This window comes from Oncorhynchus clarkii, chromosome 22 (genome assembly GCF_045791955.1).
Source record: "Oncorhynchus clarkii lewisi isolate Uvic-CL-2024 chromosome 22, UVic_Ocla_1.0, whole genome shotgun sequence".
Taxonomy (NCBI): Eukaryota; Metazoa; Chordata; class Actinopteri; order Salmoniformes; family Salmonidae; genus Oncorhynchus; species Oncorhynchus clarkii.
In genome coordinates, this window is record NC_092168.1 from 31447440 (window position 1) to 31461339 (window position 13900).

The 13900-nt window shown below is 42.4% G+C and overlaps 1 protein-coding gene across 12 annotated transcripts in view; it reads left to right on the forward strand.

Moving 5' to 3' along the window:
* The first annotated feature begins 341 nt into the window (after positions 1-341).
* LOC139380785 (mitogen-activated protein kinase kinase kinase kinase 4-like) overlaps positions 342-13900 on the forward strand; it is a 95642-nt gene continuing 82083 nt past the window's right edge. For 11 of the 12 annotated variants that reach the window (XM_071123802.1, XM_071123810.1, XM_071123804.1 and 8 more), the window contains exons 1-2: positions 342-634; positions 942-1007. In XM_071123802.1, coding sequence (XP_070979903.1) covers positions 578-634; positions 942-1007 — 123 coding nt within the window. In that variant the 5' untranslated portion in view covers positions 342-577. The remainder of the gene's footprint in view (positions 635-941; positions 1008-13900) is intronic. The other variant, XM_071123813.1, reaches the window with a different exon arrangement.

Here is a 13900-nt window from a genome sequence, read left to right on the forward strand (position 1 = left end):
TTGGATTAACAGACCCAGGGTCAAATAAAGAGTGTGTACTTGCATGGATGTGGTTTTATGAAGAATACAGGAAAACAATGCTCAAAAAGTCAATATTATAAGTTTAGCAGCAGGGCACATAAATTCAGCATGTTTGGATTAATTTCTGATGGGGGAGCTCTTCACTATTATTCTCTCCATCCACTCCCCCCTGCACCTGCAGCGTTTTTCTCTCGGTCTATCTGTCTCTCAGACACTGACTGATTCTGCTTCCCGTGTTGGTGAGGCTTTACAGTGGAGTGAGTGGGAGAGCGAGAACGAGAGATAAAGCTCTTAAATTGAATTGAGAGCGAGAGAGGGGCAGGGCGGAGAATTGAGAGAAGCAAGCTCACTGCCAACTGTGGTAGCGCAATATGGAGTAATCGCGTCCGTTCGACAACGACGGGAGTAGTTTTACAAAGAAAAACCCGCTTTGGATCGACATTACATTAGCAAGGAATAAGATAACAATTTCAATTATGAGATTACGGCATTGCATATAGACAATTGACTTGAAGAGACTAAAATAGACGTTGCAATTTCTATGTATTATTAAAAAATGGCGAACGAGTCTCCAGCTAAAAGTCTAGTGGACATAGACCTTGCCTCTTTGCGGGTGAGTGCAATGCATGTTATGCGGATTTGTGTTATTTGCTGTTCAAATCCTTGTATTGTAATTTTATTGACGCCACCATGGGATAAACCCTGGTAAAATGTGTCACATAGTATGTGTTGTTCTTATTGTGTATACCGTTAGATGGCTGAGTTCCTATCATTCTTTTGTTTGCAATGCTCTGGGATGTAAGGCAATTCGGTCGCAACCACCTGATTTAACGTTTTGTAACGTGGCCCATACTAAACCATCCCTCTCTCACAAACAGTTATTTGGTAAATGTTAACCATTTGATAATTTAATTTTATAGGACCCAGCGGGTATTTTCGAACTGGTGGAAGTGGTCGGCAATGGTACCTATGGACAAGTATACAAGGTTTGTTTGGATTTTCATATTCCATATAGGCTATATACTCAAAATAGGCGGAAACTAGCTCAAACATGTATTTTTCTCCCTGCTCAAGAGAAACTGCAATTATAGACCGTTGGACCAGTGCGGTCTGGATTAGTAATGCGCTGAGATGTAAAGGCCAACCTATATAACTGTTCCTTTTATTTTCTTTACGATTTTTTCGTGTGTTTAATTGTGTTAGGACTTACCAACTGTTCGTTTATTTATCCGTCAACAACATGTAAGCCAAACCAGACCCTCATTTTCCTGCCAATGCTTAGGCTATCATACGTGCCTGACAAACTTCTCCCGTTGCGCTACTGGGTGTGCACGGTTGCGCATTCTAGTTAGGCCTACTGTATACTCAGATCCGATGCGGTGATAGGCAAATTGACATGCCACTGTAATAACAGTCGATTAGCTCAGCATGGGATTCGATGTGTAGGAGATTGCACCTACAGTATCCAGCTACCGTCACCCCTTCCCCATGTCACTGGAGTGGTAAGAGCAGCCTCCCCACATCACATCCTGTTGTTTTGAAGCTGCTCTTACCTTGTAGAAAGAGAGAATATGTCCAGACTTGTTCAGAATAGACGACTTGCATCAATCACCCTGTTGTCGCCTGATTATATTGGTCACATGGATTCTAATAGAAGACTATTAGACCTGGGTCAAATAAATTGGTTGAAAAATAGCCAATTTGATAATGATTTAGCTAGCTTGCCTGGTCGCATATGCAATGGGATAGTCTCAAAAGTGCCAACTCAAAGCCAAATAATTTGCACTATATAGATTATGTATTTGACATATGTAATTAATTACATAAACTTATTTGACCTAAAACCATCTGTAAAACTAACATTTGGACAAATGAGTCCTCCGTGGGTGGAAACACCCCAACAAACATGGATTCACAGTGTACGCTACTACACCCTACTGTATACAATGATCGGGCTGACCAGGACTGGATCAGTGCAGATCACACAGGGGCCTAGTGATGAACTGAGTCAGTCGATATACAGTGATCAAAGCTGACCTCCATCAGCTTTACATAGCTGTTCAGTAGGGTATGATAGAAACATGTAATAATCAGAGGACATGTCAGAGGTTCAGAGTGAGGATACACAGTGGTGTGTATTCATTGATGCCAACGGAAGCCAGGTGTCCCAAAAATGTTTATCTTTCGTCTCTCAAAAATTTTCTAGAGGCTGAATGTATCTCACCGGAGAAAGCATCCCTCTGTCTCAGTATGTTTTTTTTTTAACAGGTAAGTTGACTGAGAACACTCATTTACAGCAACGACCTGGGGAACAGTTACAGTGGTGAGGGATGAATGAACCAATTGGAAGCTGGGGATGATTAGGTTACCATGATGGTATGAAGGTCATATTGGGAATTTAGCCAGGACACCGGGGTTAACACCCCTACTCTTACATTAAATGCCATGGGATCTTTAGCAACCACAGAGAGTCAGTCCACCATTTAACACCCCATCTGAAAGACAGCACCCTACACAGGGTAATAGGATATTTTTTTTAGACCAGAGGAAAGGGTGCCTCCTACTGGCCCTCCAACACCACTTCCAGGGACCAACCCTGCTTAGCTTCAGAAGCAAACCAGCAGTGGGATGCAGGGTGGTATGCTGCTGGGAAAGCTTATCTGTGTAGCGTATCTATCTGATGTCTGATCAGAAAGAGTGTGCCATTGTTGCCGCCCATAGCATTGAATGCATGGGAAGCCAGCGAGCATTTGGCATCCCTTGATTCAAATAATAGCCAATTAGCGTTAAACTGAGTGAGCTCAGCTGTGAATGGTTCTGGCGCACCCCAAAAAATGATCAAGGGAAACCAGTTTGGGTTTGGCTTCAGACCAATCATAAGCCAAATGTCATTATTGACAGAAAACTAAAATTAATTTGTTGCATTTCATTGTTGTCCTCTGGTGGCTAGCTGGCTAAAATCGTCTCTTTCCTAAATTAGCCATGGATGGAGATAGGGATTTGGACTTGTGGTTTTACTTAATTCCCCGTACTGGCTAATGATTAGAATGGCGATTCTGATCAACCGTAAACTCATACATTGTCCCCCTGGTCTGAGAGGATGGAAGATCAACATGTAGCTAAATATAGTATGCTAATGTTAGCTAGCTGGCCTGGCACATCGTTGCCCATGAAAGGAAGTTAGTCTAGTGAGCAAGTATTTTAGCCAGGTAGTCTAGGACAAAAAAATAAAAAATACGTGTACTGTATGACCGAGTGATAGACCGTTTAGGCAACATGAAAGAGGAGGATGGTAATTGGCATTTCTCTACAAGTAGAGTGAGTCAACATGTTTTTTCTACTTACACACACACACAGAGAAATCAGTGCCATGGACAGCCACATCATATTTAGCTTACGTTGATGGGACTAAATCGTTTTTGCTATCTTTTAGTTGTCATTGTATTAGACTAAGCATAGGTGATTTAGATGTTGAAATGGTGCTGGAATAGTGGAAGCAGCTCCCGTTTTCTTTGCGACTTGCGGTAACTCCATGGTTCTAAATCAATAGTTGATTAGTAGTCTGAAAATTTGTCAGAAACATTACTTTGCTTGACCATGCCTAGGGCATGTAACTGTTTGTTATACATGCAATATGTTTTGTGGACTTCACTGGACAGATGTTGCTCTCCAGTTTTATGCTGAAAGAAATTTGTGGTTGAATTTATTCTGCCACTGTTTTCTTATTGTCTCGGCCTTTAGGCGTATATTTCACGGTGTCCAGGCATATGAACTAACAGGTTATAGAGCAAACAAAGCAATTATCACAACACAGGTTGTAATATGCCTTTTCTTCTGCATTGGCTTCACTGGTGATTTTACCCACACATCGCTAGATACAGGCCCTTCCTCTCTCCAGGAATCCACAGAATGTCAACATCAAGATACAACCAAGAGTTTTCTGTAGTGTGTCATTATCTTGATTCTGTCTAAAACCATCCACTCTGCATTTGGGTGTGTGCTGACAGGTTGTCTTCCTTTTAGGGACTGTAGCAGATATTCTCTGTACATAAATCTAAAAACATACATTCTGTAGCAGCCATTTTCTCTTGAGAGCAGATGATACCCTTGGCTGAATCAACTTGTTTTATATGAAATCATTTCACCATGAGTAGCTAGCTACAATGTCTTCTTAGATCTGGGGACTGGCACATAAACAATTTGCTATATATATATAAATAACCGGGCGTAAAGAAATGTTACATCAAATCATATTGTTTAGGGACTGCCAACGTCATGAAGGCTGCCGGTGGATTAAGCCTACTCTGTCATTAAAATAGAGAGTTTCCCATATCCCACATTCATTTAGTGCCTCTGTCTTAGTGTGTTTGGGGTTTGCATATGTTTTGATCCACAGCTGTGTGTGTTTGTGTTAGGATCTGCATGTGTATATTCGAACTACAGCCCTTTTTGATTGGCCATCATATTCAGACGTGCTAATGGCAGCTGTGTGCCTTTTTGTAGCTATGTGGACAGCAGCTGTTGTGGTGGGGAGAGAGATATCCCTCAGATTACACAGACCCACAAAGAAAACAAATCAAATTTTGATAAGCTCCCATGTCTATTAGGTGAAATACCACAGTGTGCAATCACAGCAGGAATATTTGTGACCTTTTGCCACAAGAAAAGGGCAACCAGTGAAGCACAAACACCATTGTAAATACAAACTACACTGAGTATGCAACACTTTAAGAAAATGACAGACTGACCAGGTGAGTCCAGGTGAAAGCTATGATCCCTTATTGATGTCACTTGTTAAATTCACTTCAGTGTAGATGAAGGGGAGGAGACAGGTTAAATAAGGTTTTTTAAGTCTTGAGACAATTGAGACATGGATTGTGTATGTGTGCCATTCATAGGGTGAATGGGCAAGACAAAAGATTTAAGTGCCTTTGAAAGGGGTATGGAAGTAGGTGCCAGGCACACCAGTTTGTGTCAAGAACTGCAACGCTGATGGGTTTTTCATGCTGACTAGTTTCTTGTGTGTATCAACAATGGTCCACCACCCAAAGGACATCCAGCCAACTTGACACAGAGAGAGAGAATCTCATAATCAAAGGTGTTTTTGTTTAGAGGGTAAGACCCAGCAGGAGTTGTAATGGGCCATTCTGCATGCATGTCTCACACCCTCTAGTCCTAAAAACATCTTACGCACACTGTCAGTCAACGAGTAAGTAGCATTTCCCCCGTGGGGGTACATTTTTTTATCCCAATTATAAACCCTCATAATAACTGTCTAGTCCATTCTACAACTGGTCAACGGTTCAGTTAATTCTAGTTAGTCTGACATGGTTATTTTCAAGGAACTTGATATTGTTTGCTTGGTCATCAGCTTTGCTGTAGAGAGCTGGTGGATGTTAGTCAGGCGTGAGGAAGTAGGAAAATGGCAGAAGTCATCATGGAATGACGAGAAGTTGGTGGCTTGAGCGGTGTACTGTGTATACCGGGGTATTTGGAAATAGCCACGGTATGGTTATTCAATACCGTTGACATTATTTCTTTGAAGTTTTTCAATACATTTCAATACATATTTTTTTTCCCAACTTGTGCAATGGACATAGGAGATAAAATAGATTTGCGTTCTCATTTCACCTGTCACATTATTTTACATTATGAAGCTTACGTAGTTACCCAGAACAGTTGAGCCAGTCAGGTGTTTGTAAATAGCACAACGGGAGAAATCGGGAGCAAGTGAGTCCAGCTCTGTATTGACCGTGTTGTGTTTTATATTGAAAGTCAAGTGTTTTTTTGCTTCTATAGAGTGATCAGGGATGTGCAACTATAGTTTTCCTTAACAGAAAATACATTAGTGCAACACATTCAGAAAATGTATTAATTTTCATCAGATGACAACAGAAGTGTAACGCTATTTGACTGCCAGCCACACAAGTAAATGAGCGTACAATGAAAAAGCAAGGTCTTTTTTTGCGAAACGATGCATTGCCGTCATATTTCTAATGTTTAGGCCTGTCATATAAAGAATGTAGCCAGGTATGTTTCCTAATGTTTTGCTTAAAGTTAATCTTGCATTTTACTAGAGAAAAATGGTCTGGCTTCACTGAGAGGAGAAAAGTAGCTACACATCAGTCAGAGTGCTGTCAGCTGATAGAATGCCGTTCGTGAATTCTCATCTGAGTTTAGAAGTGCAACTGAAGCACAAAATTTGTCTGATGCTGAGAAGAAATGACAATAAGAAGCATTTTAGATCTGTGTTTATAAAATGCAGCAAGATATTTCTTGGCTGTCTGTTCCTCCCTCTTCTCCGAGCAGAGCATGTCCAAACTCACCAAACTCTTCGGTTAGCTCCTCCCTATAAATGCCTAACTTTATGAGCTGGATTGCCTGTCTTTGCAATTAGTTTATTTTCGTTTGTGCTTATTTAGAATATTTAGCTAGCAGCCTCCGTGGAAATGTTCTATTACTTGTGCTAATTTTGTTAGCATTCTGGTAATAAATGCCCAATGGGTTTTTTAGCGTTTTGGCTCCCCCTTGTGTACCAAACTGATAATAAAGTAAATCCCGGGGTGACAGAAAATGACGATATGAAAATCTGGATACCGCCAAACCCCACACTGTTTGATGCAATGTCAATCTGAAGTTCCATTTTGGACACAGAGAAAGATGTCGAATGAGTCTGATTGCTTATTTGAGCTGGCTCAAACGCATTAAGAAGCAAAGAAATTCCACAAATTAACTTTTAACAAGGCACACCTGTTTAATTGAAATGCACTCCACCACCTCCTTCTCCATCTGCCCTAGGTCTACAAGAGATGAGAGAGGACAACGATGAGAGAGCGAGTGAGGAACAGGGTTATGGTCCATTGTGGGAGGTGTGATGCGGTGCAGTGTCCATGTAGTTTGTAGTGGGCACCTACACTTACTTACAGCAGCTTAAACGTACTAGAAGCCTGGCAAGAAGTAAGGCCTGGTTTTTCACCTGACTTTCATTTCCATTCTCTGCTGATTCAAACCATCATCCCTGCTGGAACAGTAGGGCACACCAGTCCATGGCATTAGCTACCACCTAATTAAAACACTGTTTGTGGTTAACACCTAGTTTCCCCTCATTACCTGCCCCAGGTGTAGATCCTTCATGAACATACCGACATTCTACCCAGATGAAGTCACTGCTACTGCATACTGAAATGCTTGCTCGACTCTCCCCAACAAGTTTGTTTAATAGAGAGACTGCAGTTGTCCTTTCCTTCCCAGAGCCCGGCCACCCAAGCACAGGGGCTCTGCCTAATGCTTAGCCCCCTGGCAGCTTGCTATGAAAGGTGGAAAAAGCTGAAAACATACAGCGATCCACCTCTCTCCTCTGCCTCTCAGCCACGCATAGACATGTCTAATTGGCAGCTTATGGCCATGATGTGACTGGGTGGCAACTTTACCCCCTCATTTAGATCTTGTCCATTTACCTCCTCCCCCCTTTTAACTCCTCCCCCTGATTATTATTATTATTATTTATTTTTTGAATTTTTACCCCTTTTTCTCCCCAATTTCGTGGTATCCAATTGTTGTAGTAGCTACTATCTTGTCTCATCGCTACAACTCTCGTACGGGCTCGGGAGGTTGAAAGTCATGCGTCCTCCGATACACAACCCAACCAGCCGCACTGCTTCTTAACACAGCGCGCATCCAACCCGGAAGCCAGCCGCACCAATGTGTCGGAGGCTACACCGTGCACCTGGCAACCTTGGTTAGCGCGCACTGCGCCCGGCCCGCCACAGGAGTCGCTGGTGCGCGATGAGACAAGGACATCCCTACCGACCAAGCCCTCCCTAACCCGGACGACGCTAGGCCAATTGTGCGTCGCCCCACGGACCTCCCGGTCGCGGCCGGTTACGACAGAGCCTGGGCGCGAACCCAGGGACTCTGATGGCACAGCTGGCGCTGCAGTACAGCGCCCTTAACCACTGCGCCACCCGGGAGGCCCCGTCCCCCTGATTATTAAGCTAGCGTTGGTTCTTCCAGCTAGCCCCCAGTACACCATGCCCACCCACTCCCCTCCCCCAGATGATAGGAAAATTAAGACGCAGTGAAGGGAGTTGAGACCTGATCAATAAGGGCTAAGCGTTGTTCTTCGCTTGCGTGCCTCCAACAAAATACAATCATCACAAGCACCAGCTGCTTGTTTGTCCTGATCGCCTTCAGACTCATCAATTTCCAAACCATAAGCATCTTTATGTCCCCTGTGAAGAGACAGATTGTTATACAATGCACTCAGTATGTGTTCATGCTCTGTTATAGGGCGGCCCAATGACTAATACATTCAGACAATGGTGTAAATAGACAGCCATTCTAGCTCCCAGAGACTGACAGCACTGATCTTTTTGAGTGCTTTTCTGTGAAAACACTATTTCCTGTGTGTGGGTTTGACAGCTCACTGGATACTTTCTTCACAGATACAACTTTGAAGTCCACAATGCTATTTTGCAAGGCTTGCATTGTTTCATTGGGTCTGAAGAAGACATTACAGTATTATGTCTATGTAGTGTGTAGAGAAGAAGTGTGCTCTGCTGGCTTTTAGGTCTTTCAAAATGAGGCTGCAGCTCTACCCTTAAAGAGGGTTAGCTAGACATGCAGGAGTCTTTTCCGAGTTATTCTATCTAAACCAAGAAGGAGACCAGTAGATGGCTGTGAGTCATAGGTCTACACAGGAATGCACACACGTCCATGTCACTGTCAGTTCATCAGTCATGCGTGTTCGATGTGTCCTGTGGTGTGGGGTAGTAGGTTTAGCTTAGTCAGATGTCGCTCTCCTTCTCCCCCTCTCTCTCTCTCTTTCTTCCTCTTTCATGCTCTCTCGCTCGCCTGGCTGTATTGATTCTAAAAAGAGTTGTCTGTTAAACACAGAGAGCCTGGTGCTAACTAGCCTCACAGACAACAGCTACTTCATTCTGCTATCTATTTCTGACCTCCTTCTGACTGATAAGGCCTAGAGAAGGCCTCTCTGTTCCACATCAAAATGTCCGCCGTGGCCTGCCAGCTGCCATCAGATCCGTGTGTACCGGACAGACAGAAGAGCAACTGTGAGCAGGCGGGCTCTGGAGAAACCCCACAATGCTACACTCTGCCAGAGGGGTTCAGACACAAGAAGATAGTATGACTGTCTTATGTATTCTGTCTATTAGTGTAGTCAATCAAGCAAGGTCCGATGAATGGTGGTACTAGCAGTTTAGGATGAGAGACATTGTCTTGTGGCTTCTGGCTGCAAGACATTCACTAGCTCTTAGGTATATATCTTCAGGTTCTGTGTCTTGAAAGGTCTAATTCGGTGTGTTGTTTGTTCTTAATGACAGTTGTGGCTTGTCTGAGCCTTTAGGGTTTAGCATACTACTGTATGGGAGGCCATCTGGACTGGGTATAGGGGATATAAGGATGGGGGGAGGCAGGCTGAGGCACTCTGTCTGATCTGTGTGGACACAAGGTTTTAGGTAGAGATGGGGGAATGTAGCATAAAAAGAAGACAAAATACAGCAGGTGTCCATTGGAATAGGTTATACCACTCAGTAGGGAGACTGTTGGTATATCTGGCTGTATTCACTTTAGTTTAGGGGTATCAAACATATGGCCTGCAGGCCAGTGGTTTGAGTAAATAAAGAACTCTATACTTTAAAATGACTAAAACCAAATTCAAACTGTGTAAAAATGATAATGCACCTGCAGTCATTCAGTTTATGTCCAGCTCGCTAATAATCACCTAAATGACATCTGGAGAGTCAGGGAACATCAGAAAAAAGGACTATCTTTTGCAAATTTTGATGGCGAGGAAGTTTCAGTGTGGCCTTCCGGCCCTCATTGAAGACCGGATGCGGCCCCTGAAACAAAATGTGTTTGACATCCCTGCTGTAATGTTGTACCTCACTCTTTGTTTTAATGGCTTTTTGTATTGCATAAAAGTTGTATCTCCTCCAAACACATTTCTGACCATGGCCCTATTGTCTTCCATTTTGGTTTAACCTTAAATATATCTATCAGTGTGTTTTTATTTATACAAAGTTTTTAATTTGTCTTATTTTGTAGTTTTCCTTCACTTAAACTCCCCCCACTTCCCACACACACTCACTTAACACACTATCATGCAATCTCCATATGTCCCTGATTCTTATCATGGCCGTTTTTCTTCATTGGGGGCTGCCTCTTTCCTTTCATCCCCTTCCCCTCCACTTTCAGGGCCAGGCAGCTGGTTAGACTGACTGACTGGCTGGTTGAACTGAATGACTGTGGGCCTCATTAAGGTTGTTTTAATCTGATTCACAACACTTGAGTTCTGCCCAAGTCACCTGACTAGAACACAGGTCACCTGACTAGAACCTAGGCCTGTGATTGGAGCAGAGCACCAGAGCACTTCCTCCTGTAGCTGGGCAGACTCTCTAAACTCCCGAGAGAATGTGTGCTTCAAACGCACATATGCACACAGATACGTCCTCATAATCTATCTAACACATACATACTTCCACACACTGATGGAGATTCAGAGTTGAACCCAGACGTGCTACCTGTCCCAGACCTGCTGTTTTCAACTCTCTAGAGACAGCAGGAGCAGTAGAGATACTCTGAATGATCGGCTATGAAAAGCCAACTGACATTTACTCCTGAGGTGCTGACCTGTTGCACCCTCGACAACCACTGTGATTATTATTATTATTATATGAACATTTGAACATTGTGGCCATGTTCTGTTATAATCTCCACCCGGCATAGCCAGAAGAAGACTGGCCACCCCTCATAGCCTGGTTCCTCTCTATGTTTCTTCCTAGGTTCTGGCCTTTTTAGGGAGTTTTTTCCTAGCCACCGTGCTTCTACACCTGCATTGCTTGCTGTTTGGGGTTTTAGGCTGGGTTTCTGTACAGCACTTTGAGATATCAGCTGACGTAAGAAGGGCTTTATAAATAAATTTGAACACTGAAACTCTTTCGCATGCACTGGCTGTACACATACACAGGCTTGTGTTGAGACACTGAATTTCACTTTCTCTCCCCCGTATCACATTTAAATTATTTGAATACCCTGAGTAGCACACGCATACAGTACCAGTCAAAAGTTTGGACACACCTACTCATTCAAGGGTTTTTCTTTATTTCTACAATGTTCTATATTGTAGAATAATAGTGATGACATCAAAACTATTAAATGGCACATGGAATCATGTAGTAACCAAAAAAGTGGTAAACAAATCAAAATATATTTTATATTTGAGATTCTTTAAAGTAGCCACCTTCTCGCTGTTCTGTTTTTAGTGCCAGTCTGCACGTTCAGACTAAAACAATGTAACTAATAATGGCATCTTTATGCATTCATTAATACAATAATGATACAAATACTGATGTTTATTTAGTTATGGATCCATAACGAATAACTATGGGAATAAATATCACTGAATTACAGAAATATCCCCCAATCCTCTATATGTAATTATTGGTGCAGAGTCATGTCATATTTTGTTATATACTGTAGGCCTACCGTAAGCGTCACGAGTCTCACTAGTGTTGAGTAATGTGCTGTTAAAAGTGGTGTAGGTCTTATTTATTTATAGAGCACATTGAAGTTAGATGCAATAGAATTTTAGCACCGTTCCGCGCTGCTCTGAGACGAGCTTGGGGACTGGTCTTGATACATCAATGAGATTTTATTTTCACTGTATCCCCATTTGGGTATTGGTTAGACTAGATTAGAAAATGATGGTGTAGAAATGTAATGCTCTTATTGCAACCTTTATTTAACTAGGCAAGTCAGTTTAAGAACAAATTCTTATTTTCAAGGACAGCCTACTCCTTCCTCCTCTTCGGGGAATTGAACCCTGGTCTCCCGCAGGACACTGTTTTCTTTAGCTAAATAGCCCAGTACTGTACTCCCCGCCTGTCACGTTGTACAGCGCCATAGTTTCCGTTCCATCCTAATGGAAATCCAGAGGGTTTTTCATTTTCCTTGGACAAGAAACACCATAATACTAATCAAATTAATCACAAACTAAAATTACTAAAAGTAATTGGAAAGGTAGATACAAATTATTTGTGACATTGTGGTTACAATAAAGAATGTAAACAAGGTGCTGTGTTTTTTATTTATGGTAGTGATGGACAGCTGGTGGCATTTTGAAAACAGGTTATCAAACAGTGGTTGCCAGATTAGCAGGACAATAGACTCTTTATAGCCCTGCTACTGTAGGTGTGAACATCCCCCTACCTGCAATGTATTCGATGCTTAAGTACTCTGAAGTGTTACATTTCCAACTCAAAACAGCAGTACATTTTCTTCATCAACATCTTAATGCTTTTGTTAATAAAATAGTGATAAAAATAGTCTTTCAAACTGCTGATGTTTATTTAGTTATGGATCCATAACGAATTACTATGAAAATAAATATCACTGAATTACAGAAATATTGGAACAAAGTTGTCTAATGAAGGTAAACAAATTGTTGCTTACTGGAAAATACTCTTTCAAACACACGGCCACGTTGTACAGCACCATTATGGATATTAGCAGAGCTATATTTTGGCCTTTATGGGAGGCGCACAATTGGCCCAGCGTTTCTCTCCCTCTAAAATCAGAAAGAAATGTTTTTGCCTTTACAAATATTATTTTGGCCTTTATTCAGATTGCAATAACCTCCAAAATATCATTATATATTATCAAGTTGATGACAGTCATATAGCCGACACCTACATAAAGCTGAGTGACTCACTCATTCATGGCTTTGGATCAAAATAAATACATACCAACATTCTTTCTGATAGTCTTTAATAAATAAATATCTTAGTTATCCTGACCTGGACACCATGTACAGTATTATAATAGTCCATTATGGGCTATTAGCGGGACAATATACCTTTACCAACACCTCTCTGTATTTTGATTCTTTGCTCCGGAGTGGATGGGCGTTGCTACAGATGCAGGTTCGGTACCCGTGCCGGCCGCCACCGGGAGACCCATGAGGTGGCTTTTGGTTTTAATTTAGAATCCTCCAATCCTCTGTATGTAATTATTGGTGGAGAGTCATGTAATTTTTTATTGTGGGTATTAGACTTTTGGGTATTAGAATCATTAGAATCATTTAGAATCATGTAGTAACCAAAAACGTGTTAAACAAATCAAAATATATTTGAGATTCTTCAAAGTAGCCACCCTTTGCCTTGGTGTATAGTGAAAGCCTTGTCTCGTTGTTGTGGATGCAGCCGTGGGCATTTTGACACCAGGCACGAGAAGGGCAGCCTCTTTCTCTCTCCTCCTCCTCTCCTCTGTCTGTGCCAACTCTTTGCTTTGAGCTGGAAGACTCATTAGCAAGGTGTTCTACATGCCAACACTGCCTTTAACAAGAGGGAAAGAACTGCTGCAATCCTCTCCCGCCAGCCAGCTTATATACAGCACTGGACCCCTTCCCAAGGGTACTGCTAAGGTATTGAACTGACTTCACAAAGACCTTCCCCCTCTCTCCTCTCTCTCCACAAAAGCCTTGCAGTTCCGACTAAGTTTGTCTCAGTTGCACAGGTGGTGGGGGTGTATTCATTGAGGGGAAGTGAGTGGTAGGTTAGGGGGTTGCGGTACAGTTGTCATGGCGATGAGTTGCCATGGGTTCTGGACAGTATGGTACTTCATTTAAACTCTGGTTCCCTGTTGTGGTGCACTGTTGTCTCCAAGGTAGGTGTGTGTGTGTGTGCATGAAGGGTCATCTGTTTCTTGTTCCACACAGCGATTCTCAGTGTAGTGAAAGTCAGGCATTAACTGACTTGGTGACCTGTAACTACCTCTCCACCCACTTCCCCAAAAACAAAAGCACACTTTCACCACATACTGTAGGGCAAGTCCAGACAAAGAGGTGGGCTAGCACCTGCTC